The sequence below is a fragment of the Manis pentadactyla genome, chromosome 3, assembly GCF_030020395.1.
Source record: "Manis pentadactyla isolate mManPen7 chromosome 3, mManPen7.hap1, whole genome shotgun sequence".
Taxonomy (NCBI): Eukaryota; Metazoa; Chordata; class Mammalia; order Pholidota; family Manidae; genus Manis; species Manis pentadactyla.
The window spans coordinates 34,632,042-34,656,843 of record NC_080021.1 but is presented as its reverse complement, the minus strand read 5'-3'; the positions used below and the strand labels follow the sequence as shown (position 1 = coordinate 34,656,843).

The window sequence follows — 24,802 nt, the reverse complement described above, 5'->3', positions numbered from 1 at the left end:
TTTTGATGGTTGTATTTTTGAGCAGAGAATCCCATTCTCTGTATTATTAGTGAATCTAGTAGATAAACTGCCCAGTGAGCTCTATTTAGCAGTCCTTGTATTACTCTAAAAGGAAAATTAACTTAATAGGACTTTTGCCTTTTTTTTTTTTTCTCCAGACACTGGCCAAAAGAAGACCTTAGACAAGAAAGATGGGAGGCGAATGTCTTTTCAGAAACCTAAAGGGACTGTTGAGTATACTGTAAGTTATTTGCTTTTGAAAGGATAGATTATTCTTTTTGATAGTCTTATTTAAGACATTGTTTGTCTATACTATAAATAAGACAAGGGTTGTTAATTGCCTTATTTCAAAATTTTTTACTTCATTTTCAGTAACTGTTTTAGTAATGATAATATTTAAGTTCTTAGTTGTATTTTAGGACTTTTTTTCTTGAGAAATTTTATTAAATGTGACAAAAAGATAGTTATTTCAGCAAGTTTAACTTATATGATAGTTTACTGGGAATCAAAGTTTCTTATGCAACAGTAATTTTTATTAGGTTAGGCTTTTTGGATACTTTTTTAGAAATGTGATTTTTATTATATTCTCTTCAGTGCTAATGGTAATTAAAATGGCAGGTAGAATACTTCTAGTATAGCCTTTCACATTAGATTACTTGCACTGATTTATAGCTAAGTTTCTTTAGCTCTGAAAATGGAGCTTTTTTCTTTGTTCTTGAAATGACCCTCAAAATGTCCCTGCAGTCAGCTTTTCACATTTCTGATTACCATGGAAAACTGAAGTGAAAAATCCACTTCAATCTATGGTATGCTACTTTTTTGATTGAATGTAAATATTGTTTATTTAGATAATGTTAATGTTATAAGACAGTTATTTTAACTGGGTTTAATTTTGTGTAAATTTGTGTTTTTCTAATTGTTTTAACTATCTTAAGAAAAACGACTTTAAACAGTTTACATTTTTGTCATGAAATTTGGATTCCACTCTTGGTTTAAATCTTGATTATATCCCATGAACCCTTAAAATTACACAAATTACCAAAACCTTCAGTTACATTTTATTTTCATATACTGTATAATTGACAATTCAAGATTTTCAATACTTTTCAAAGGCTAGGAACCAAGTAATTTGGGATAGAATTATATTTACTATCAAAGAATCTCTTCTTTAAGCATATTACAAAATTCAGTTAGGTGTGCTTGTTCCTTCTCTAAATGATTGAGAAAATGAGAAAATAAGTTCAAACAGTAAAATATTGGGTAATGTAATTTGATGTATTTGTGTTAAGGCATAAAATTAACATTCTAAGTACAAGGCATAAGATATTCTCTATACATGTAATCGTGACTGTGAAGCATTGTAATAGTGTAGATAGTTTTGAATTTATGAGTTTACCATTCTTACATTCTTTTTGTGTAATTCAGTAAAACTTGTGTTGTCTATAGTAAAATTAAATACAAGTTATGAAACATTTGTTTTGGAGGAAGGTTAACTCAAACTTGAAATCATTTTTTTCTCCTTAATGTTATAAATGACCTTTTGGAAAATAATCAAGTATTGACCAGAAAAGTTATAAAATATCTTCTAGTGTTTGTTTAGACTTTCTTTTTTCATTTTTTAATCCTTTGTTTATTCCCTTTGCCAAATCCTTAAAGAAACAAATGTATTTCTAAAATTGAATAAGATGTTGTTGTCTTATATTCTATTTTTCTTATTTGTAAAATCTTCATAAGATACATTTATATAAAATATATAACATGACCCTTGTATTTAGGAATATTTCTCTGAAAACTTTTAATGTCACAATGTGCTCTCAAAATTTCATTATCCTAAAATATTTGTGATATAGCTTAAATGCATTTCCGGACCACTTAAATACAATATAAATTAATTGTTGTACTTTAGGTAGCTTTAAAGTTAAAATCGGGCATACATATGTACATATATTTACACATACTCATATTGTTCTTAATTGTAAAATCACTTTCAGTAGAATCAAAAGCAGACCTTGAAAATGCTATACGTTATCATTTTCTTCTAATTAATTGTATATTCCTATATCTTTCTACTGAAAGAGCCCTCTCCAAGGTAACTAATGATTTTCTAATTATCAAGCCCACTGGCCTTTTCTTTGTTTTTGCTTCCTGCCCATTGTTCTTTCTTTCTGATTTTACTTTCCTTCTTCTTAAGGTCCTTTAATAGGTCTTTCCATAAGGATCTCTGAGTGTATAATCAGACAATGTCTGAAAAGTCTTAATTGTACCCTTTCCTGGTAGTTGAGCTGTCTATAGATTAGGTTGACAGTCATTTTCTGTCAGCACTTTGAATATAATAATCCATTGTCATAGGTTCTTCTGTTGCCTTTTATTTTTGTTCATTTCTAAGCACTTTTTTTTTAAGATTGTTTTTGAAGTTTCCTCCTTGTCATTATAGTTCTACAGTGCCACTATGATAAGTCTAGATTCAGATAAGTTTTTATTTATCTTGCTTATTATGTTTCTTCAGACTAAGGAACCATGTCATTCAGAAATTCTGTAAGATTGTCAGCCATTATTTCTTTGACTATATCCTCTCTTCCTTTCTCTGTTTATTTTTGAAACTAATTAAGCTACACTTCTTTGTCATTATACTTCAGTGGCCTGATATTCTTTGCTGTCATTTTGACTATCTTCCATCTCCTTTGTTGGCTGTTCTAATCTTCTTGATTACAAATGTGAGTGGTCCTTGGTTTCTTTTCACTTTTCCATTTACATTCTATTACTTGGAGAGCTTAAGAACTTTATATATATAAACTATGTGGAGTGAGACCCAAACTTTTTTCTATTCCTACCTTTCTAGATGCTTGCTTTAGATTTCATATTTAACAAATTACAGCAAACCTCTTACCACTTGTCTCTCCATCCTTGCCCAGTGCCAATTTTATTTCCATTTCCCTTCAGTCTGTTACTAATTCAGATTTGGAATTTTTGGATTCAGCATCAGTTGCTCATTAACATTTGCTCCTGACTGCTGCTGTTACTGTCAACATCAGAACCTTATTTAATCCATGAGTGTTTTCTCTTGAATCTTATTTGAAAATCTTGTTCTTTAGTCTCTTTCTTTACATTTTTATTACCTTAAACCTGATCTATTGCAGTAGTATTACATTAGTTTTCTGTATCCATTCTCTTTCAGTAATCCTAAACCTGTTGCCACCAATCTAAAATGTCACTTGGGCCATGGAACTTCCCTGCTTTATAATTATTGGTGTTTGGTGTTTCTTTTTTTAATTACCTTCATCACCCCATTTAATAGGATCATTGTGCAGATAAGGTGTGTGATAATATGAAAGTACTTTGTAAACTTATGGATGTAGTTGCAAAATAAATTTTGTTTACAAAGAGCTTTTACATATATTTTCTCAATAAGGTGGGTGAACTATCATCTCATGGCATAGATAAGAAAGTTTGCACAGAAGAAAGGAAGATTACTAGATTATTAGCCCATGTGTTTGTCATAAATTTGGTTTTACAAATCCATTAAAGAAAAAGACATTTATTATTGGTTTTTATACTCACATCGATATTTTCCTGACTTTCAAAGTCTTCTCCAGACTAATTCTAACTGCCCTTTCAATCTTACCCCTTTTTGAGATGTAACTCTAGTTATTAACCTTTCTAGACCCCTGAGTTCATGAGCGCACTCTCGGTGGTTTAGGAGGAAGCAGTACTCCACAAATGTGTCTTGCACTTTTCTGTCTCCTTTCGGTTCTATTCTCTTCACTTTGAATGTTCTTCCCCTTCTCTCTACTTCACAAATTCCTACCCCTCCTTCAAGATCTAACTTTAAATCATTTTTATAAAGTCTTCCCTGGACAATTTGGAGCAAACATGGTGCTCTTTCCAGATTTAGAACTTCTGTTAAATGTGTTGTTTCATTTAAATTGTTCTTCATCTTTCATATATTCTTTTTTTGTCTTTACTTCCTAACTAGATTATAAGTCCCTTGTGCACTGAAACCACTTAGTCATACTTAATTTTATCTCTGCTGTGTTCTCATCATGCCTTATGTATACAGAACTCCAAAGAAATATATTGACTAATCACATGACTTTTCCTTTCAGGATAATTGGCAAAATCTCATGATTTAAGATTTCTATAAATATGACCACTAAAATATACCAATGATTCAGAAACAGATTGTTCAAGTTTGGTTCAAATATGTTTTCTAATTTATACATTTAAAAGACAGAATATATACATAAAGATCCTTAGAAATAGCATTTTAAGTTTAATACAGGCATACATTGCTAAAATAAAATTAGTATGTTTCTGGAAGTTAACGTGTTTTAGAAACTACAGAAATAGTAAATTTTCTTAAGCATTTTGTAAAATAAAAATCACTAATTTGTGTTTTATAAATTGTATTATGTATTTTGAAACTGCTTGAAGTACAAGATCACATGTAGTTGTAATATAGACCATTTGCTAGCAAAACACAAACTTTCTCAAGTTATCCTATATCCGAGATGGAAATACCACTTATTAATCAAATGTAAGCTTGGTCCAGAGACATTTTAATGGTTGTTAAACCTTATATTTTAGTTTTTCTGTTTTAACAGATCAAATAATTTATTTTTTCTTTTAAACAGGTTGAATCAAGGGATTCTTTGAATAGTATAGCCCTGAAATTTGATACAACACCCAACGAACTTGTTCAATTAAATAAGTTATTCTCCCGAGCAGTTGTTACTGGACAGGTATCTTTTTTTAATACATTGGTGTTTAGAAGCATTAAATAGCAAGATAGAAAGTATCCATTGCAGTATAGTTAATAATATAGAAGATTTAAGAAGAATATTTTTATGCATGCTTTGAACACTCTTACTGGCTCCTGAAGAGAAAATTAACTGTCACTTATATCCATATGGATTTTTCTTAATATATTTTGAAAATAATTGTGAATTGTCTTTTCAAATGTTGTTTTAAAATATTCAAAGCAGTACATGTACACTGATGAAAAATACAAACATTTTTAAAGGTAAGTTATCATATCCCAGACTTCCAGTTTTCGTTATCCAAAAGCAACCAGGATACCAGTCTGTACCCCCTTCCAGAAATATTCTAGCCTTTTTAAAAATTTTAAATTTAACTTTGATCCTTGGGAAAGTGTTCTGTTTAAGCACAGCTTTATTTCAGACTTTCTCCCATTATAGTGTTGTGCTGTGTTAATATAGTTTAACTAGATACAGTGAGTTTTAAACTGTTTCCACTCTTTTGCTATTGTAGACATTGCTGTAGGGAACATTCTTGTACACATCTCTTTTCCTTTATATGCAGTATTTCTATTAAGTCACAGAAGTGAAATTGCTGAGTTAAAGGATGTGGGTATTTTAGATTTTGCTAGCTATTTCCAAATAGCCCTTTATGAGGAACATCCGTAATATATGAGCATGATTTTTTGCTCACTCTACCCCTATTATATATTATCAAGCTTGTCTAAACTGAATTTAAATCTTTTTTTCACTTTGTTAGAATTATGGTAATACTCTTTTAATGCAAAAATTTTTATTGTTTCTATTTATTGCTGAAGATCATTAATAGTACATGCTTATAGAGCATCATCTGATTATTATTTCACTTTGACTGAATTTTTGTGTGAATGTTTTCTTGCAGGTTTTGTATGTTCCTGATCCTGAATATATCTCCAGTGTTGACAGCTCTCCATCTTTAAGCCCTATAAGTCCTCTGTCACCAACATCGTCTGAAGCTGAAATTGACAAGACCACTGTAAGTGTCCCTACTTTTCAAAGATAGCTATGAAGAAATCTCACTGGATACATATATATCATCATGATTTTTTCAATACTACTTTGATTATGGCTAGAACAATATTTTACCCCTCTATTTTGTTACTTAAATTTGTAAAGCCCAGTTTTAAAGTGAAACATTCATATTAAACCAGATAGCTTAAATTGACTTACTGTTGGTTGTACTGGTCCAGAGATACTCATCAACTCTCTCTTATAAATACTGTAAAATAATTTAACCACATAGGAGTATCATGGTAAGTCCGTGTCCAATTTGGTTTTTATTTCAGTTTCTGTGAATATTTATTTAATACATAGAACTCTTGAGTTCGTTTTGACACACTGCCTTTTTAAAAAGAATTGTCTTCTTAGCCATTCTTCCAAATATTGATTCTGAGTGATTAATAGTGAATTAATTTATCTAGCATTTTTAAGGAATGTTCTATATAAGTTCCATTTTACAAATGAATTTTAAGGAATCAAAATTTATTAAGAAATTTTTATGACAGTCTCTCTGAAAGGAATTACATTTTTTATGCCTTTCTATGTAAATTGACACTAATCATAATTTCCATTTTCATAATGACCTAATGATTATTGTTGCATGTAAAAGGCTATTCCTCCATTAAAAGGCTGGACTCCTGTGGGGGATTCTTCTGCTGACTTTAGGAGGCATCCTTTTCTTTTGAGTGCAAACTAGAAAGTTTGCACTCAAAATTTAGAGTACTAAATGGCACACTGGCAACAAAAGACAAATGATTAATGTTAATATGTCTACAATTTTAGGCATTATTAGTTTCTAAGTTCTATTATTAGGCTAGTTCTACTTCTTTCATGGAGTAATGTACATGAAATTATTGGTAACAGGTTTTCTCCTTACCTAGGGACTTTTTTCTGTGTGTTTGTATGTGTGTATGTGTGAAAGAGAGAAGTGGGGTCTTCTTCAAATGTTTATTTGTTGGTTATTTTATTTGTATAAATATAACACTATATTTTAGAATTCAGTCATGTGAAAGGAATATATTACATTTATCGTCATCATTGATGAGAATAGAAGTCAGGTTCTAATGATAGGTATTATTGGACCAAATGATGCAAGAACACCTTTTTGAACATGACCATGTCATTTTCCTGGGACTTAGGAGGAGATGCACTGATAAGAGGCAGTGATAGAGAAGAGCTATGTAGCCTTAGGGTAATTTAGCTTGTGTTTCAAACCCTAAAACAGAATTGTGAAAAGCTAGACTGTAGTACCTTGCCTGACTAGAAATATGTGGGGCCTTTCTCTGTCCTTCAGCTTTAACCTGAATCTGCCTACCACCTGGCTCTATTGAAAGGCAAAGGGTCAAAGAGAAAAGAGTGCTGAAGCTCAAGGGAGCAAGGAAGCCAGGCTTCCTCCTGTGTGAAAATGCTCTCCTTCGCATTTGCTATGTTAGTGAAAGAGAAGGAGAGAATAATAAAGTCATACGAATGACCTTTTAATCTGTAGTGACTCAGCTGCTGTCAAAGCCCAAGAAGCATCCTCTAATATAACTAGCAATATGAATAAATTCTTTCTCCGAGATGGATTCAGGAAAGAGTTAGAGTTTTTGAAATTCCCTTTACCTGAATGATAGTAATCACCTGCTATCTGATTATGGGCAATTGTTAGCAATAATTTCTTTTGAACAGTAGTTTTATGAACTGTAATTTTATTTTTTTACCTAGAAATATATTCATTACTAGACTCAAAGATAGTCCTACATAACTTTATTCATATCTCAAGTTCTTATGTCTTTGTATTATAATTATTATATTTATGTCTCCCATTCTATATGTATATATTATTGTTATGTTTTTCCCAGAAATTAACAGTTTTTATTTCTAATAATGACTGATAGGTTTCCTGAATGTTCAGCTTTGCAGTGGCTTACCTATGAGGCCAAAATGTTATGTTTCTGGCTTTGTTAGCATAAGAACTTCGGTGGTTTTTTGAATAATTTATTTCACAGAAAAATAATTATCTTTGAGAATTTCCTCAAACAGTTTATTCTCTTTTTTTCTTTACATATTGATGAAGACACACATAAGGAGGTAGAACCAAAGTGAGATGAAATAAATGATAAGTAGTGAAAATTTAGTATGTCAGGTAAATAAATTTCTAAGCACTTTAAAAGTGTTATCATTTATTCCTTACCTCAAACTTAAGAGTTAAGCACTTGGCCCGGCTGTCTTTGTTTTCTCTTCCAGATCCAGCCTTAACCTTCTTATTCTCCTTTGGGTGGTAGGTTTCATCAGTGGCCTCCCTTGACCTTTTGCTTCTTTTGGTTTTGGTCTTTGAAGAGCATTGGCGGAAGATAAAAGGGAAAGGGGGAAGATGCATATTTATTCTCCAGCTCCCTACCTACAAGCTCATTCCAGAGTGGCTTCATTCTTAACATGTCATCTCTTGTGAGCCACAGATCCCTCTCTGTCACCAGGATTAGGTATCTGTTTCTCCCCTCTTACCTCTTTAGGCCTATGGTAATAATGAAGCCCCTGTTGTTTTTCACCCTGGATTTTTGTATACACTGCATACTTTCATAAATAGTTGCATTATTAAACTCTCTTAAAAATCACTCAAATTGATGTATCATCTATTTTTCCAGAACCTGACCCAATGTAGTATTTATTTCACAGGTGAGAGATTAAGTAGTTTGTGTTTGAATAACTATTAGCCAAGTTATGATTCCAACCCAGGAAGGCTGGGTATAGAGTCTATAGTCCTTATTATCATTTTATAGCTGGAAATTGATGACTTAGAAACTAATATTGTCCAATAAATAATTGGGCCCAAAGAGAGAAATAGTATTTAATCATTATTACATGAGTGTACTAATAGCTGCCACTTTGTACTATCATCTTTGTAAGATTCTTTAAATCAAACATCCTCTTATAAACATAGAATCTTTTGTTGTATTTTTACCTCCTTTTGTTTTTCCTCTGCACTGTAAATTTACTCATTAGGCTAATGCCATTTTAGGCTAAAACTAGTAGTGTGATATCACTACATTCAAGATGAAATTCAGAGGAAAAATGTTTAAAACAAGTAATGTAGAAAAATGAAATGATTTCAAATAGTCTTTATTTTTGCTTTAACTAATGTACTCCACTAAAGGATGAGATATGCAGAAAGTTGTATTCTCTTTAATATTAGAGTACTATAACAATTGGATTTGATACACAATGGTCAGAAAATACAGTTTAAAAAATATTGTTAAAAATTCTATGAAAGGTCTAGAATGCTTAGAGAAGGAAAATATATAAGGTAGCAACAGGGCAGTAGGCACACCAAAAGCTTTAAGCATCAGCTGTGATTGTACTCTTACTGTTAATACTTTAAAAGAGCTCACCGTACACTTATCAATGAGGAAACTAAGGCTTAGAGTGGAGAATGAGTGCTTTAAACAAGGTCACGTGGTAAATGAGGGATACAGGTGGGGTTGAAACTCTGAGACTATGTCCAGATTTTGTGTTGTGTTCTTAACTACTTTTTGAACTGCCTACTTAATGAAATTGTGAAGACTAGCAGTACAGACAATCTGTGACTGAGACACATGAACTAAAATTGTATACCTGAAAACAGACATTAAAGTAATAGCAGATGTGTAAGAAGTAAAAAAAAATTTGGTTAGAAATATCAGGATAGTTTGAAGAGGTTAAATACTGCATATGCTTCAAGAAATGTTCTCACACAGGCCATCCTTAAACTAGTCACAAACATACCTCTGTCCCTTCTCTCTCTCCTTCCTTCCTTATTTCCCCCACTTTTCCTCTTTCTCTATATATGTATATATTACATATTTAAACTTAAAATAAATTTAAAATCACTAAAATATATAATATGTATACTTACCTGTTATACACAATGAATATATGGATTACAATTTCAACTTTCATGTGTTTAAATCTAAATTTTAATTTATAAATATATATACTTTATTATATAATCTATAAGCTTATAGATTATATAACAACTACAAATATATATAAATAACATAAATTCTATAGTATATATCATTTATATATTATATAATTTAGCTATAATAGAAAGTTAAATAACTATAAATACCATATATATAAATAACAAATTCTATAGTATATATCATTTATATATTATATAATTTTGGTTTGGTGCTTTTAAACCTAATTTAAATATAAACAGTTTATTAGGAAATTATAATTTTTTAATATGTACTTTTTATCATACCTTGGTCTTACATTCTGTGTACAAAATTTTATAGTTAATATGTGAAAAAGGGGAACTTTATAGTAGGACTTTGTACTTATGTAGATTTTAGGAAAGCAATTCTTTATGTAAATTCCTGTATTTGTAACACTACAATAAGAAATGGCTAAACTCTCAAGGTGAGAGTGTTCTTCTAGACTCTGAATAGAAGTATCATTCCCATAATTATAACTTAAAAATTAATTCTGCTTTGCTTTTTAGCCTGGTTCCTGAAAAGTTCAGAGCCATATCCAAAGCCCCAAATATAACTCTTAAAATTGCATTTTACTTTCTCATCACTATGATATTTTTATTTTTTAATTTATCTTACTTTATCCTGTGTGTTGACTTTAAGACCCTCAAATTCCTGGTCTCAAGTGGAATTTAATTAAATTCTGAGAGAGGTGGTTAAGCATAATAATTTATAAGAAGTAAATAGTACACATCATATCTGTTGGACTAAATGAAGAAACAATTTCATTGCTTTAAAAGTAAATATTTTCTTTAAATTTCATATTATGTGTGTTGTGTGAAATAAATACCAATGTTGGTATTTCTGTGCCTGCATGTTTTATTCCTCTTCAAACTTCTGTCCCTTTCCTATATGTTACCTGAGAACATTTCTACATATTTTCAATTTCAAAGGGGCAAGAGCTCAGCAAAGCCAAGGCAAGATGGGAAATGAAGAGTTTGGAGTTGCTAATTCGGTTATGGTAATGATTTACAGTGATAATATACAAGTCATATTGTATAACATTTAATCATACTGTATAAAAACGATGACCATACATAAACCTTTTTGGGTCATTTGTCTTAGCATTGCTTTGCTTTTGCATGTTTGAACATTTGGGGCAATAATTGAGACTCTACATATGGATGTTTATACTGTATTTTTAAGGCCCTTTCCATCCCTATTGGCTAAAACAAAAATGAACAAAAGTACTTTAGAAAGTTTTCAAATGAGCTTCAAAAATCACTACATTAAGAATCAGAATCTATAAATACCAGTCAAAACCAGCTACATAGAAATACTGACACTTTGGATAATGTAATATATGTAAATTATAATGAGGTCTGATTATGATTCCTCTGAACAACTTTGATCTTTTTTAAAATAGATGTACTCTTTTGTGCCATACTCTGAGCATTTGCTGAGATAATCTCATATATTCTTTTTAATAGGATTATGACAAACTGGGATTGCTATAGATGCTCAGTTGTAGAATTTGAGACTTTGAGGGAACCTCAGAGATCATGTTGTTCAATGGGGTATATCTTCATTAAGGACAGCATTTGATAGTTTTTGTGAATAATATGGTTACATAGTAGATAATGTCAACTGGATTCAGAGGTAACTGAACAATCATAAACACAATAAGTTGATGGCTTTGTGCCAACTTGTAGGGACCTCCCAGTGGCTCTGCATTGGCTGTTTTCCCCTCCACACATTTATCAATTGTTTAGAAAAATATTAAAGGGAAGGTGTATAGTATTGCTATAGTTAGGCCCACTACCTCATGTGTTGGCGACATGGGTTTGCATCTTAGCTTTATCTTATTCAATGGGGGAGTTACTGGACTTAGCTAAGCATAAGTTTCCTCCAAAAATTAAAGTAACCCAGTATGAGTGATATGAAAATTGAAATCCATATAACACACTTAAACATAACAAGTGTTAAAAATATCCATTAATGTTATTACTATCCCCTTTTAAGTTATCTGTGCTAAATTAATTTATATATGTTAAAAAAAAAACCTCTTAGATATAGTGACTGCCAGAGAGAACAGAATGAGTATAATATTAATTTGCATCAAAAGAAGAATAAAATTGAAGAGAACTTTGTTAATTGGTATTAGTGATTGAACAGTGTCATGTAACTATTAAACTCTAACTCCATTTTAGGTTTATTAAAAATATAATCATGTATTAAATATAGTTGTTTTGCAATATTCTGCCATGGTCTGTCCTTCCTTCAAAAAACATCTGTTGAGTATCTGCCCACATGCTTGGGATTCAACCCTGCATTTTAAGAAGGGTATATGAAATTTAGAAAGGAAGCCTAAAACTTCTGTCCTCATATAGTTTTAAGGAATCAGATCCATTTATTAGAGTAGAAAAAGTTATGTTGAAGTTTGATAGCTTTTTACAAGTATCTCAGTCTATGAGGTTGAAAATGAAGCAGTCTTACTATTTTGAAAGGTGAAAGCAGAGCTATTAGGTATTAGTTACAAAATGAAAGATTTTAACTTATAGCTCTAAAGAACCTTGTTACTATGAAAACCATTCTGCAAGGCACTGCTGCATTTACTCAGGTAGGGAATGCCTCTGTGGAAGTATTTAAAACAAAGATTAAATATCTGTCTAGCTTTCCTTCACTGAACAGAATGTTGAACTTTGCAGGGAACTGAGTTCTAAAGGGTTTAAGAACTTGAAATATAACTTTTTAAAAATTAAGAATATAAGTAGTAAACTATAGAGTAGCACCAGGCATACCCGTGACTGTCACCAATAGAACTGCCAGGTATTTTCTTAATCACTTTAGAGCTGTAGGTACCACAAAATTTCATTTATAGCCATCTGTTTCAAACTTATAATGATCAGAGTTACCACTAGGTTTTGTTAATTAATGTATTAATGAAGAAGCATATGTATGAATATATATATAAACTATATCCAACTTTTACAAAATATTTTGATAATTGTGTTTCAATATAATTGCTTTCTTTATAATTCTGTATTTTAAGTATTCAAGGAAGTGTTCTGACAAGGAGGTCCATAGGCTTCACTGTGAGAATGGTCCATGTCACCAAAAAAATTGATCTGTGAACTGAAACTAATTAACACTCCATAGAATGGTGTTGATAAACTCTTTTGAAGCTTGAGATTTTGAAGGGCTCTTCCAGTGAATGGATTGCTGAATTCCTAGATATTACAGACTGCATTCCACCCTTTCTCTGTTCCCAATGCCTGACAGATTTATTAAGTAAAATATACGTGGGATATAAACCACTTATCAAGACCAGTGGTTTTTCTCAGGAGCATCTGAGAGTGAGTGTGTGTGTATGTGTGTGGTGTGGGTACAGAAGTAGTTTTCAAAATTCTCTAGATGATTCATACAGACATTGAATTCTGTATGTTTAGGCTTTATGTTAGGTCTTTACTGAACTGAAAATGGTGTCATTCTTTCCTATATATTTTTTTTAACATAAGAATATTTTGTGCTGACTTCCAGAATGTAATTAGAAGGAAGAAAACTTATGGGGAAAGCTATTCATTTGGCTTTGAATGTGCTTATTTTTATTTATTCTCTGAAGTGCCTTTGTTTATTTATTTATTTTAAAGAGTCCTGATGTAGTCCACCCAAAAGAAGCAACTCTTTCAACTACTTTTACTGGTATTCGACCTGCACGAGTTGTATCTTCAACTTCTGAAGAGGAAGAAGCATTTACTGAGAAATTTCTTAAAATTAATTGCAAATATATTACCAATGGCAAGGTAATGAGTAACATTTTAGGAAAAAACTTTTAATCATGCTTTATTTATTACTAAAATATCAGTTTGGCATATAGATTTTAAATCATCAACTTCAACAAACGCTTGAGTATTTTTTAAAAAGTTTTAGAACTACTAGTGTGGACCTTGTTCATAACTAACTTACAAACTGTATTTGTTGAGCTGATCACTAGATTGTAAATGAACAAGGCAATGGGATATAAATTAATTTACTGCACTAAGGTATTTATAATAACTAATTCGCTGTTGGTAGAATGTTGTTAAAAGCTGATAAAAAATGACCATTACTAGGAATTGTTTGGAGTGCTAAGTATTGCAAACTTAATATAACACACAAACAGGAAGATAACCACTGTTTACTGAGTACCTACTATATGCCAGAAACTATATAAAGTGTTTTAATTATTTTATCAACTCAATAATCCTGTGAAGTAGGCAATTCTATTCCTTCTTCACAGGAAGAAAAAACTTTCAGAAAAGGTTAATAAGTACGTTTCTTGATCACAGCCAGAATTCAAACCTAGTTTGAATTTATGTTTCATCTACCATACCTTGCTGCTTTTCTAAGCAAAGAATGTTAGCCTGCAAAAGGCATATAGTAAAATAATAATTGGAAAAAAAACCCAGGTATTGCTTAGAAAGTAGCTATAGCATGATACACCCTTTCACGGTCACACATGAGGACCATTACTTTATAGTCATAATTCATAAATTATGAGCATTTGAAATACAGGAGGTGTCTGATGCTACAGATTTCCCCCATGTACTGTTTTAATGGCATTCACAATCTTGATAGGTTGTATTTTAATTTTCATTCAATTCAAAATATTTTCTCTTTATTGCTTCCTTGTCCTGTGAAATATTTAGGAGTGTTTTAGTTAATTTCCAAATAATTGGAGATTTTCTATATATCTTTCTGTTATTGATTTCTAATGTTATTCCATGTGATTGGAGAACAATCTAATAGTTAAAGGCTTAATTTATTAGAACTTGTTTATGGTCCAGAATGTGGTATATCTTGATAAATGTTGTGTGTGCACTTGAAAAGAATGTGTATTCTGCTGCTGTTGGGAGGAATATTCTGTCAGTTAAGTTAAATTGAGTGATAGAGTTGTTCTTCTGTACCTCTACTGATTTTCTATTATATCAATTACTGACAGAAGAATGTTGAAATGAACACCTTACTATAACTGTGAATTTCTCTCTTCTTTCAGTTCTATCAGTTTTTGTTTCGTGTATTTGGAAACTCTGCTGTTGTAAAAACATTTAGAATTCTTAAATTGTCTTGGTGAATTGACTTGTTTCATCATGAAAGACCCTTTTTGTTCTTGAATAATATTCTTTGCTATGAAATCTACTTTGATAGATATTAATATAGTTATTTCAGCTTCCTTTTGATTAGTGTTAATATGTTTTTTATTATTATTTTAGCCTGTATCTTTGAAGTGGGTTTCCATAGTTTACATTAGAATTCATTCTTTGTGTTGTACATTCTGTGGGCTTTGACAAGCTTATAATGACATGTATCCACCATATATAGTTTCATTGTCCTAAAAGTCCTCTGTGCTCTGCCCATTCATAATCCCTCCGCCTAAATTCCTGAAAACTACTGATCTTTTTTACTTTGATTTGCCTTTTCAGAGTATCATATAGTAAGAATTATACAGTTATGATTATATAATTATGTTCAGATTGGCTTCTTTCACTTGGCAGTATGCATTTAAGAATCCTCCATTTCTTTCACTGCTTGACAGCTCACTTCTTTTTATTGCTGAATAATATTCAACTGTGTGGTTTTACCACACTTCATTCACCTACTGAAGGACATCCTGGTTGCTTCCAAGTTAGGGCACTTGTGAGTACATCTGCTATAAACGTCCATATGCAGGTTTTGTGTAGATGTAAGTTTTTACCTCATTTGGCTGAATATTAAGGAGTGCAGAGTACTAGTTTGTATGGCAAGGCTGTCTTTAGCTTCATAAGAAGTTATCAAATTATCTTCCAAAGTGGCTGGATCATTTTGGATTCCTACCAGCATTCACTGTGGTCAGTGTTTTCAATTTTAGCCATGCTAATTTGTCTTAGTGCTAACTCATTGTTTCAATTTTCATTTCTCTAATGACTTAAGATAATTAGCATCTTTTCATATGCTTATTTACTATCCATGTATCTTTAGCATTTTGTTTATTTTTGAAAGATATTTTCATGCATCATCAAATTATAGGCTGACAGGGTTTTCTTTATCTTTCAGAATGTTTAAGTTATTCTTTCAGAACTGCACTGTTTTCTTGTTTGCTGTGCTTCTGAAGACAGATCTTGTGTGATTTTTATGTTTGGCATTCTGTACAAAATATATTTTTTTCTTTGGTTGCATAAAAGATGGTTTATCATTGATTTTGATTTTAAGCAATTTGATTATGATGTGTCTTGGTGTATTTTTCATATTTATTTTGCTTGGGATTTATTCATCTTCCTGGATCTGCGGGTTAATAGTTTCATCAAATTTGGAAAACTGCCTGCCATATATCCTTAAATATTTTTTCTCTCCCATCCTCTCTCAGAATTCCAGCTATGAATATTTTGGGTTGCTCAACACTGTGTCTCATAGCTTGTGGATTTTTTTTTATATCTCTAGGAATTTTTTTTCTCTTTTTTTTTACAATTTCCAACTGTGTGAGTTTACCTGCTCTTCCTTTTTTTTAAAAATTTTTCATTAAGGTATTATTGATATACACTCTTATGAAGATTTCACATGAAAAAACAATGTGGTTACTACATTTACCCATATTATCAAGTCCCCACCCATACCCCAATGCAGTCACTGTCCATCAGTGTAGTAAGATGCCACAGATTTACTATTTGCCTTCTCTGTGCTACACTGTTTTCCCCATGATGCCCCACACCATATGTACTAAACATAATACCCCTCAATCCCCTTTTCCCTCCACACCCGCCCTCCCACACCCCTCCCCTTTGGTAACCACTAATCACTTCTTGGAGTCTGAGTCTGCTGCTACTTTGTTCCTTCAGTTTTGCTTTGTTTTTATACTCCACAAATGAGTGAAATCATTTGCCACTTGTCTTTCTCCAAGCATAATATCCTCCAGCTCCATCCATGTTGTTGCAAATGGTAGGATTTGTTTCTTTCTTATGGCTGAATAGTATTCCATTGTGTATATGTAGCACATCTTCTTTATCCATTCATCTACTGATGAACACTTAGATTGCTTCCATATCTTGGCTATTGTATAAAGTGCTGCGATAAACATAGGGGTGCATATGTCTTTTTGAATCTGAGAACTTGTATTCTTTGCATGAATTCCAAGGAGTGGGATTCCCAGGTCAAATAGTATTTCTATTTTTAGTTTTTTGAGGAACCTCCATATTTCTTTCCGCAATGCTTGAACTAGTTTACATTCCCACCAGCAGTGTAGGAGGGTTCCCCTTTCTCCGCATCCTCACCAGCATTTGTTGTTCTTAGTCTTTTCGATGCTGGCCATCCTTACTGGTATGAGATGATATCTCATTGTGGTTTTAATTTGCATTTCCCTGATGAGTAGTGATGTGGAGCATCTTTTCATGTTTCTGTTGGCCATCTGAATTTCTTCATTGGAGAACTGTCTCTTCATATCCTCTGCCCATTTTTTAATCGGGTTATTTGCTTTTTGTGTGTTGAGGGTTGTGAGTTCTTTATGTATTTTGGATGTTAACCCCTTGTCGGATATGTCATTTACAAATATATTGTCCCATACTGTAGCATGCCTTTTTGTTCTGTTGATGTCCTTTGCCATACAGAAACTTTTTAGTTTGATGTAGGCCCATGTGTTCATTTTTGCTTTTCTTTCCCTTGCTCGAGGAGATGCATTCAGGAAGAAGTTGCTCAGGCTTATATTCAGGAGATGTTTGCCTATGTTGTCTTCTAAGAGTTTTATGGTTTCATGACTTACATTCAGGTGTTTGATCCATTTTGAGTTTACGTTTGTATATGGGGTTAAACAGTAATCCAGTTTAATTCTCTTGCATGGAGCTGTCCAGTTTTGTCAACACCAGCTGTTGAAGAGGCTGTCATTTCCCCATTGTATGTCCATGGCTCCTTTATCATATATTAATTGACCATAAACGGTTCCATTGGTTTATGGGTCTGTTCTTGTGCCAGTACCAAATTGTCTTGATTACTGTGGCTTTGTAGTAGAACTTGAAGTTGGGGGGCATAATCCCCCCAGCGTTATTCTTCCTTCTCAGGATTGATTTGGCTATTCAGAGTCTTTTGTGGTTCCATATGAATTTTAGAACTATTTGCTCTAGTTCGTTGAAGAATGCTGTTGTTATTTTGATAGGGTTTGCATTGAATCTGTAGATTGCTTTAGGCATTATGGCCATTTTGACAATATTAATTATTCCTACCCATGATCATGGGATGTGTTTCCATTTATTGATATCTTCTTTAATTTCTCTCATGAGTGTCTTGTAGTTTTCGGAGTATAGATCTTTCACTTCCTTGGTTAGGTTTATTCCTAGGTATTTTATTCTTTTTGATGCAGTTGTGAATGGAATTGTTTTCCTGATTTCTCTGTCTGCTAGTTCATTGTTAGTGTGTAGGAATGCCATAGATCTCTGCTTATTAATTTTGGATCCTGCACCTTTGCTGAATTCATATATTAGATCTAGTAATTTTGGAGTGGATTCGTTAGGGTTTTTTATGTACAATACCATGTCATCTGCAAACAGGGAAAGTTTAACTTCTTCCTTGCCAATCTGGATGCCTTTTATTTCTTTGTGTTGTCTGATTGCCATGGCTAGCATGTCCAGTATTATGTTCAGTAGAAGTGGGAAGAGTGGGCTTCCTTGTCTTGTTCCCATTCTTAAAGGAAAAGCTTTCAGCTTCTCGCTGTTAAGTATAATGTTGGCTGTGGGTTTGTCATATATGGTCTTTATTATGTTGAGGTACTTGCCTTCTGTACCCATTTTGTTGAGGGTTTTTATCATTAATGGATGTTGAATTTTGTCAAATGCTTTTTCAGCATCTGTGGAGATAATCATGTGGTTTTTGTCCTCCTTTTTGTTGATGTGGTAGATGATGTTGATGGATTTTCGAATGTTGTATCATCCTTGCATCCCTGGAATAAATCCTACTTGATCATGATGGATGATCTTTTTGATGTATTTTTTATTGCTAATATTTTGTTGAGTATTTTTACATCTATGTGCATCAGGGATATTGGTCTCTAATTTTCTTTTTTTTTTTTGTGGTGTCTATGCCTGGTTTTGGTATTAGAGTGATGCTGGCCTCATAGAATGAGTTTCAAAGTATTCCCTCTTCTTCTACTCTTCAGAAAACTTTAAGGAGGATGGGTATTAGGTCTTCACTAAATGTTTGATAAAATTCAGCTGTGAAGCCATCTGGTACAGGGCCTTTGATCTTAGGTACTTTTTTGATTACCAGTTCAATTTCATTGCTGATAATAGGTCTGTTCAGATTTTGTTTCTTTCTGGGTCAGCCTTGGAAGGTTATATTTTTCTAGAAAGTTGTCCATTTTTTATAAGTTATCCAGTTTGTTGGAATATAATTTTTCATAGTATTCTCTAATAATTCTTTGTATTTCTGTGGTGTGTTTGGTGATTTTTCCTTTCTCATTTCTGATTCTCTTTGTGTGAATAGACCCTCTTTTTTTCTTGATAAGTCTGGCTAGGTGTTTAACTATTTTGTTAATTTTCTCAAAGAACCGTCTCCTGCTTACATTGATTCTGTCTATTGTTTTATTCTTCTCGATTTTATTTATTTCCACTCTAATCTTTATTATGTCCCTCCTTCTACTGACTTTGGGCCTCATTTGTTCTTCTTTTTCTAGTTACATTAATTGGGAGTTTAGACTGCTGATATGGGATTGTTCTTCTTTACTGAGGTAGGCCTGTATTGCAATATACTGTCCTCTTAGTATGGCCTTCACTGCGTCCCACAGATTTTGTGGTGTTGAATTATTGTTGTCATTTGTCTCCATATATTGCTTGATCTCTGTTTTTATTTTGTCATTGATCCATTGGTTATTTAGGAGCGTGTTGTGAAGCCTCCATGTGTTTGTGGGATTTTTCATTTTCTTTGCGCAGTTTATTTCTAGTTTCATACCTTTGTGAGAAACTGGTTGGTACAATATCTTTTTTAATTTACCGAGGCTCTTTTTCTGGCCTACTATATGATCTATTCTTGAAAATGTTCCATGTGCACTTGAGAGGAATGTGTGTTCTGCTGCTTTTGGATGTTGAGTTCTGTAGATGTCTGTTAGATCCATCTGTTCTAATGTGTTGTTCAGTGCCTCTGTCTCCATACTAATTTTCTGTCTGGTTGATCTGTCCTTTGGAGTGAGTGGAGTGTTGAAGTCTCCTAGAATGCATGCATTGAATTCTATTTCCCCTTTTAATTCTGTTAGTATTTGTTTCACATATGTAGGTGCTCCTGTGTTGGGTGGATAGACATTTATAATGGTTATATCTTCTTGTAGGATTGACCCCTGTATCATTATATAATGTCCTTGTCTCTTGTGACTTTCTTTGTTTTGAAGTCTACTTTGTCTGATACTAGTACTGCAACTCCACCTTTTTTCTCTCTATTGGTTGCATGAAATATCTTTTTCCGTCCCTTCACTTTTAGTCTGTATATGTCTTTGGGTTTAAAGTGAGTCTCTTGTAGGCAGCATATAGATGGGTCCTAGTTTTTTATCGTTTCAGTGAGTCTGTGTCTTTTGATTGGTGCATTCAGTCCATTTACATTTAGGGTGGTTATTGATAGGTATGTACTTATTGCCATTGCAGGCTTTGGATTTGTGGTTTTCAAAGGTTAAAGGTTAACTTCCTTACTATCTAAGAGTCTAACTTAACTCATTTAGTATGCTATTACAAACACAATCTAAAGGTTCTTTTTTTCTCTTCCTTTTTCTTCCTCCTCCTTTCTTCATATATTAGGTATCATATTCTGTACTCTTTGTCTTTCCGTTAATTGACTTTGGGTTTAGTTGATTTAATTTTTCATTTGCTTAGTAATTAACTGTTCTTCTTTCTTTACTGTGGTTTTATTACCTCTGGTGACAACTATTCAACCTTAGGAACACCTCCATCTATAGCAGTCCCTCCAAAATACACTGTAGAGATGGTTTGTGGGAGATAAATTCTCTCACCTTTTGCTTATCTGGAATTGTTTAATCCCTCCCTCAAATTTAAATGATAATCTTGCTGGATAAAGTATTCTTTGTTTCAGGCCCTTCTGCTTCATTACATTAAATACATCATGCCTCTCCATTCTGGCTTGTAAGGTTCCTGCTGAGAAGTCTGATGATAGCCTGATGGGCTTTCCTTTGTATGTGGTCTTATTTCTCTCTCTTGCTGCTTTTAATAGTCTGTCCTTATCCTTGATGTTTGCCATTTTAATTACTATATGTCTTGGTGTTGTCTTCCTTGGGTCCCTTGTGTTGGGAGATCTGTGCACCTGCATGGCTTGAGAGACTATCTCCTACCCATATTGGGGAAGTTTTCAGCAACTACCTCCTCAAAGACACTTTCTATCCCTTTTTCTCTCTCTTCTTCTTCTAATACCCCTATAACGTGAATATTGTACCGTTTGGATTGGTTGCACAGTTCTCTCAATATTCTTTCAATCTTAGAGATCCTTTTTTCTCTCTGTGCCTCAGCTTCTTTGTATTCCTTGTCTCTAATTTCTGTTTCATTCATCATCTCCTCCACTGTATCTTATCTGTTTTTAAAACTTTCCATTGTATGTTTCATTTCTGATACTGTGTTCCATAATGTTTGGAGCTCCGACTGGAATTCATTCCTGAGTTCTTGAATATTTTTCTGTACCTCCACGAGCATGTTAATGATTTTTATTTTGAAATCCCTTTCAGTAAGATTCATGAGGTTGATGTCATTTGACTCTTTCTCAGGAGTTGTATTCATAATTTTACTTTGAACCAGGTTCCTTTGGCATTTCATATTTGTATATGGCGCCCTCTAGTTCCCAGGAGCTCTACGCTCTGGAGCTGCTCAGCCCCTGAAGCAATGTCAGGGGTCACAGGGGAGCGGTATCGGTGCCTGAGGGGAGGAAAGAGCTGGTTCCTGCTTCCCGGCCGCTATGCCTGTCTCCACTGCCAGAACCAGTGGGTCGAGCACTCAGGCATAATCCTCTATGCTTTGTTTTTGTAGTTGCTGTAGACAGGTCTTCCCTCTGGCTGGCCTAACACCAAGGTAAGATTTGCCGGTTTGTGAACCAGGTGGGGCTGGAGGGAGAAAGGCTCAGTAGACTGTGTATCACAGAGGGGGTTCTTGGAGCTGTGTAGTCAGCCAGGGAGCCTGGAGTGCCTGAAAATCATGAAAGTTCCCATCCTGCTGGGCATAGTGCACCTGGACGATTTTGTCTACCTGTCCTTTCTCCTGAGCAGTAAGCTCTGTGCAGTCCTTTCCCCTTAAGCAGCCCTCATGCTGTTAGGAAGTCTCTCAGACTGCCTACCTTTCTTTTGTCCCTGAGCAGCTGTATATGGATCCTGCTTTCTGCAAGTGGCTGGAATCTCAGTCTCTCCAGGAATTCTGCCTGTCTTAGCTTTTCAGTCCCCTAATCATGAGAGTAACATGCAAGCACTGTGAAATGTAGGTTTGTGCTCCCAGACCAGATCTCCAGAGTTAGGTATTCAGCAGTCCCAGGCCCCCACTCCCTCCCTGCTCTGTTTCTCTTCCTCTCCCTGGTGAGCTGGGGTGGGAGGAGGGCTTGGTTCCCGCCGGGCCACGTCTTTGGTACGTTACCCTGTTCTGTGAGGTTTATTCTTTTCTCCAGGTGTATGCAATTTGGCGCAGTCCTCTTTTCTGTTGCTCTTTCAGGATTATTTTTATTAATTGTATTTTCGTACTATATGCAGTTTTAGGAGGAAGCCTCTGTCTCACCTCTCACACTGCCATCTTTAATCCTCTGCCCCTCTAGTAATTTTTAATTGGATATCAGATATGAATTTTATCTTACTGTGTGCTGGATATATTTGTATTTATGTATTCATAGACTTTTTTTCTGTGATACAGTTGTTTCTTATAAACAGCTTGATCCTATTCTGGCTTGTTTCTAAGTTTTTTTAGGCAGGAGCAAAGCAGTTTTAGTCTATAGCTAATTTTCTCCCTTCCTGAGAGAATACTCTTTTGAGTATTTTGAGACCCTATAAATTACAAGGTTTTTTTGCTCTGGTTGGTGAGAACACAAATTATTCCTGACTCTCTGGACCCTAGGGATTGTTTCCTGTGCTGCTTTTGAGTGCTTCTTTTCTCATCCTTACCTAGTTGCCATACGTACAGGTGGCAATCAGTACTCAGCTGGAAGCTTAAAAAGTATCCTCTATAGCTCACCAATACTTTCTCAGTGGGGAGTCCTCATTTCTCTTTCCTTTCTCTTCCTGTACCTGGAAACTGTCTTCACTCAGTATGCTGAGGCATTTTTAGAGCTCATTTTATTTGTTTCTCCTTATTCAGGTATCATGCCCAGCATTCCAGTATCTGAAAACAGTTACTTCATATATTTGGTGTATGTATATTTTAGTAGCTTTAGCAGAATTAGTTCTTGGCTAGAAGCAGAATTTCAGTTTTAAGTATTTGAATAAAAGTTTTATTTAAGGATCAAAGCAAAGGTAAAGTCATTGGCAGGATTAGGAACAGCCTGCAGCCTAGTGTTCTTAGAACATGATTTCTTGTTGGAGGCTCACTTTGTTTATTCTAATGCATGGAGGAAAGCTGGAAAAAATGCTTTCTCATGCAAGTCATCTTTTCTTTTTTCTTTTGTACATTGATTGCAGTCAAGGTTATTTATATAGAAATTTTGGAAATTTATCAACAGTAATTATAATGGTTAAATTACTGTGTACTTGAGATTGAAAAAAAATCAGGAAAAGCTTTTTTCTCTGTTGGGATAGGTTCCCAAGTCATAGTCTTTTATCTTTCATTATTTGGTGTGATACCCAATCAAGCAGGGCTTGTTTTTATTTTCTTTAATAGCTTCTGAAAAAAAGACAAAAAGAACTTGAAAGTAATTATTTGGTTTATTTTTAGAATTCTGTTTGGCTTTTCATTTTCACACTTACATGAATGGGAGTTTAAAAACATGGATTAAGGAATATTTGGCAAAAATTTGGCACTGAAGTTGGAGTGATTATACTCTGTGACTCAAATATGGAAGGATTATAGTGAAAAGCAGAGTGCCTAGATTTTGAATCTTGGTTCTACCACATATTACAGGCATACCTCAGAGATATTGTGGGTTGGTTCCAGACCACCCACTGCAATAAAGTATCACAATAAAGCAAGTCAGATGAATTTTTTGGCTTTCCAGTGTATATAAAAGTTATATTTATGCTACACTATAGTCTAAGAATACTCTTCAATAGCATTATGTCTAAAAATAACAATATATGTACCTTAATAAAAAAATACTTTATTGCTAACAAATGCTAGCCATCATCTCATCATTCAGGGAGTCCTGATCACTGATCATAGATTACTAAGTTCACTAAAATAATAATAATGAAAAAGTTTGAAATATTGTGAGATTTACCAAAATGTGACAGAGAGACATGAAGTGAGCAGATGCTGTTGGAAAAATAGCACCAATAGACTTGCTTGCAATCAGGGTTACCACAAACCTTTAATTTGTAAAAAATACTATATCTGCAAAGTGGAATAATTCCACAATAAAGTGGAATGTGATAAAATGAGGCTTGCCTATAGTTAGCTATGTTGTTTATTATTTAGGACAAGTTTCCTAGCCCCTCTGAACCTTAATTTCTCCATCAGTATACTCATAGCATGATTGTGAAGATCAGATGAACAATAATACATATAAAGTATGACACAGAGCATTAAATAAATATTAGATAAAATTAGTGAGATCAGATTTCTATGGACTTTAGTTTGTTCATATGTAAAATGAAAGGGTTAGACTACACATTTGTATAGGTATTTCTATAAATATTTAAAATGTCACAACTTTTCATGATTAAATTAAAAATGATTACTGTGTATCTTAGAAGTCCTCTAATATACCTAATTTTACAGATGAAGAAACTGAGGCCCAGAGGCTTTGCTTGCCCAAAGTCACATAGCTAGGTAGAAACAGATTTTTTTTTTTTAATGTTTAAAGGACATTATGCTATTTTCCTTTTATAATGGAATGAGTTATCAACACATGCATTATATACATGAAACTGTATTTGGTACTTGTGTTGAGGGAACAACACAG

The 24,802-nt window shown here is 33.3% G+C and overlaps 1 protein-coding gene across 7 annotated transcripts in view; it reads left to right on the top strand.

Annotated features, from left to right (window-relative positions):
• The window catches only part of OXR1 (oxidation resistance 1), a 494,380-nt gene that overhangs the window by 421,909 nt on the left and 47,669 nt on the right, over positions 1 to 24,802 (top strand). For all 7 annotated transcript variants that reach the window (XR_008996220.1, XM_036876243.2, XM_036876246.2 and 4 more), the window contains 4 exons: positions 159 to 241; positions 4,632 to 4,739; positions 5,656 to 5,769; positions 13,378 to 13,530. Coding sequence is in view for 6 of the 7 variants with exons in the window: in XM_036876243.2 (XP_036732138.2) it covers positions 159 to 241; positions 4,632 to 4,739; positions 5,656 to 5,769; positions 13,378 to 13,530 (458 nt within the window). In the remaining variant the exon portion in view is untranslated. The remainder of the gene's footprint in view (positions 1 to 158; positions 242 to 4,631; positions 4,740 to 5,655; positions 5,770 to 13,377; positions 13,531 to 24,802) is intronic.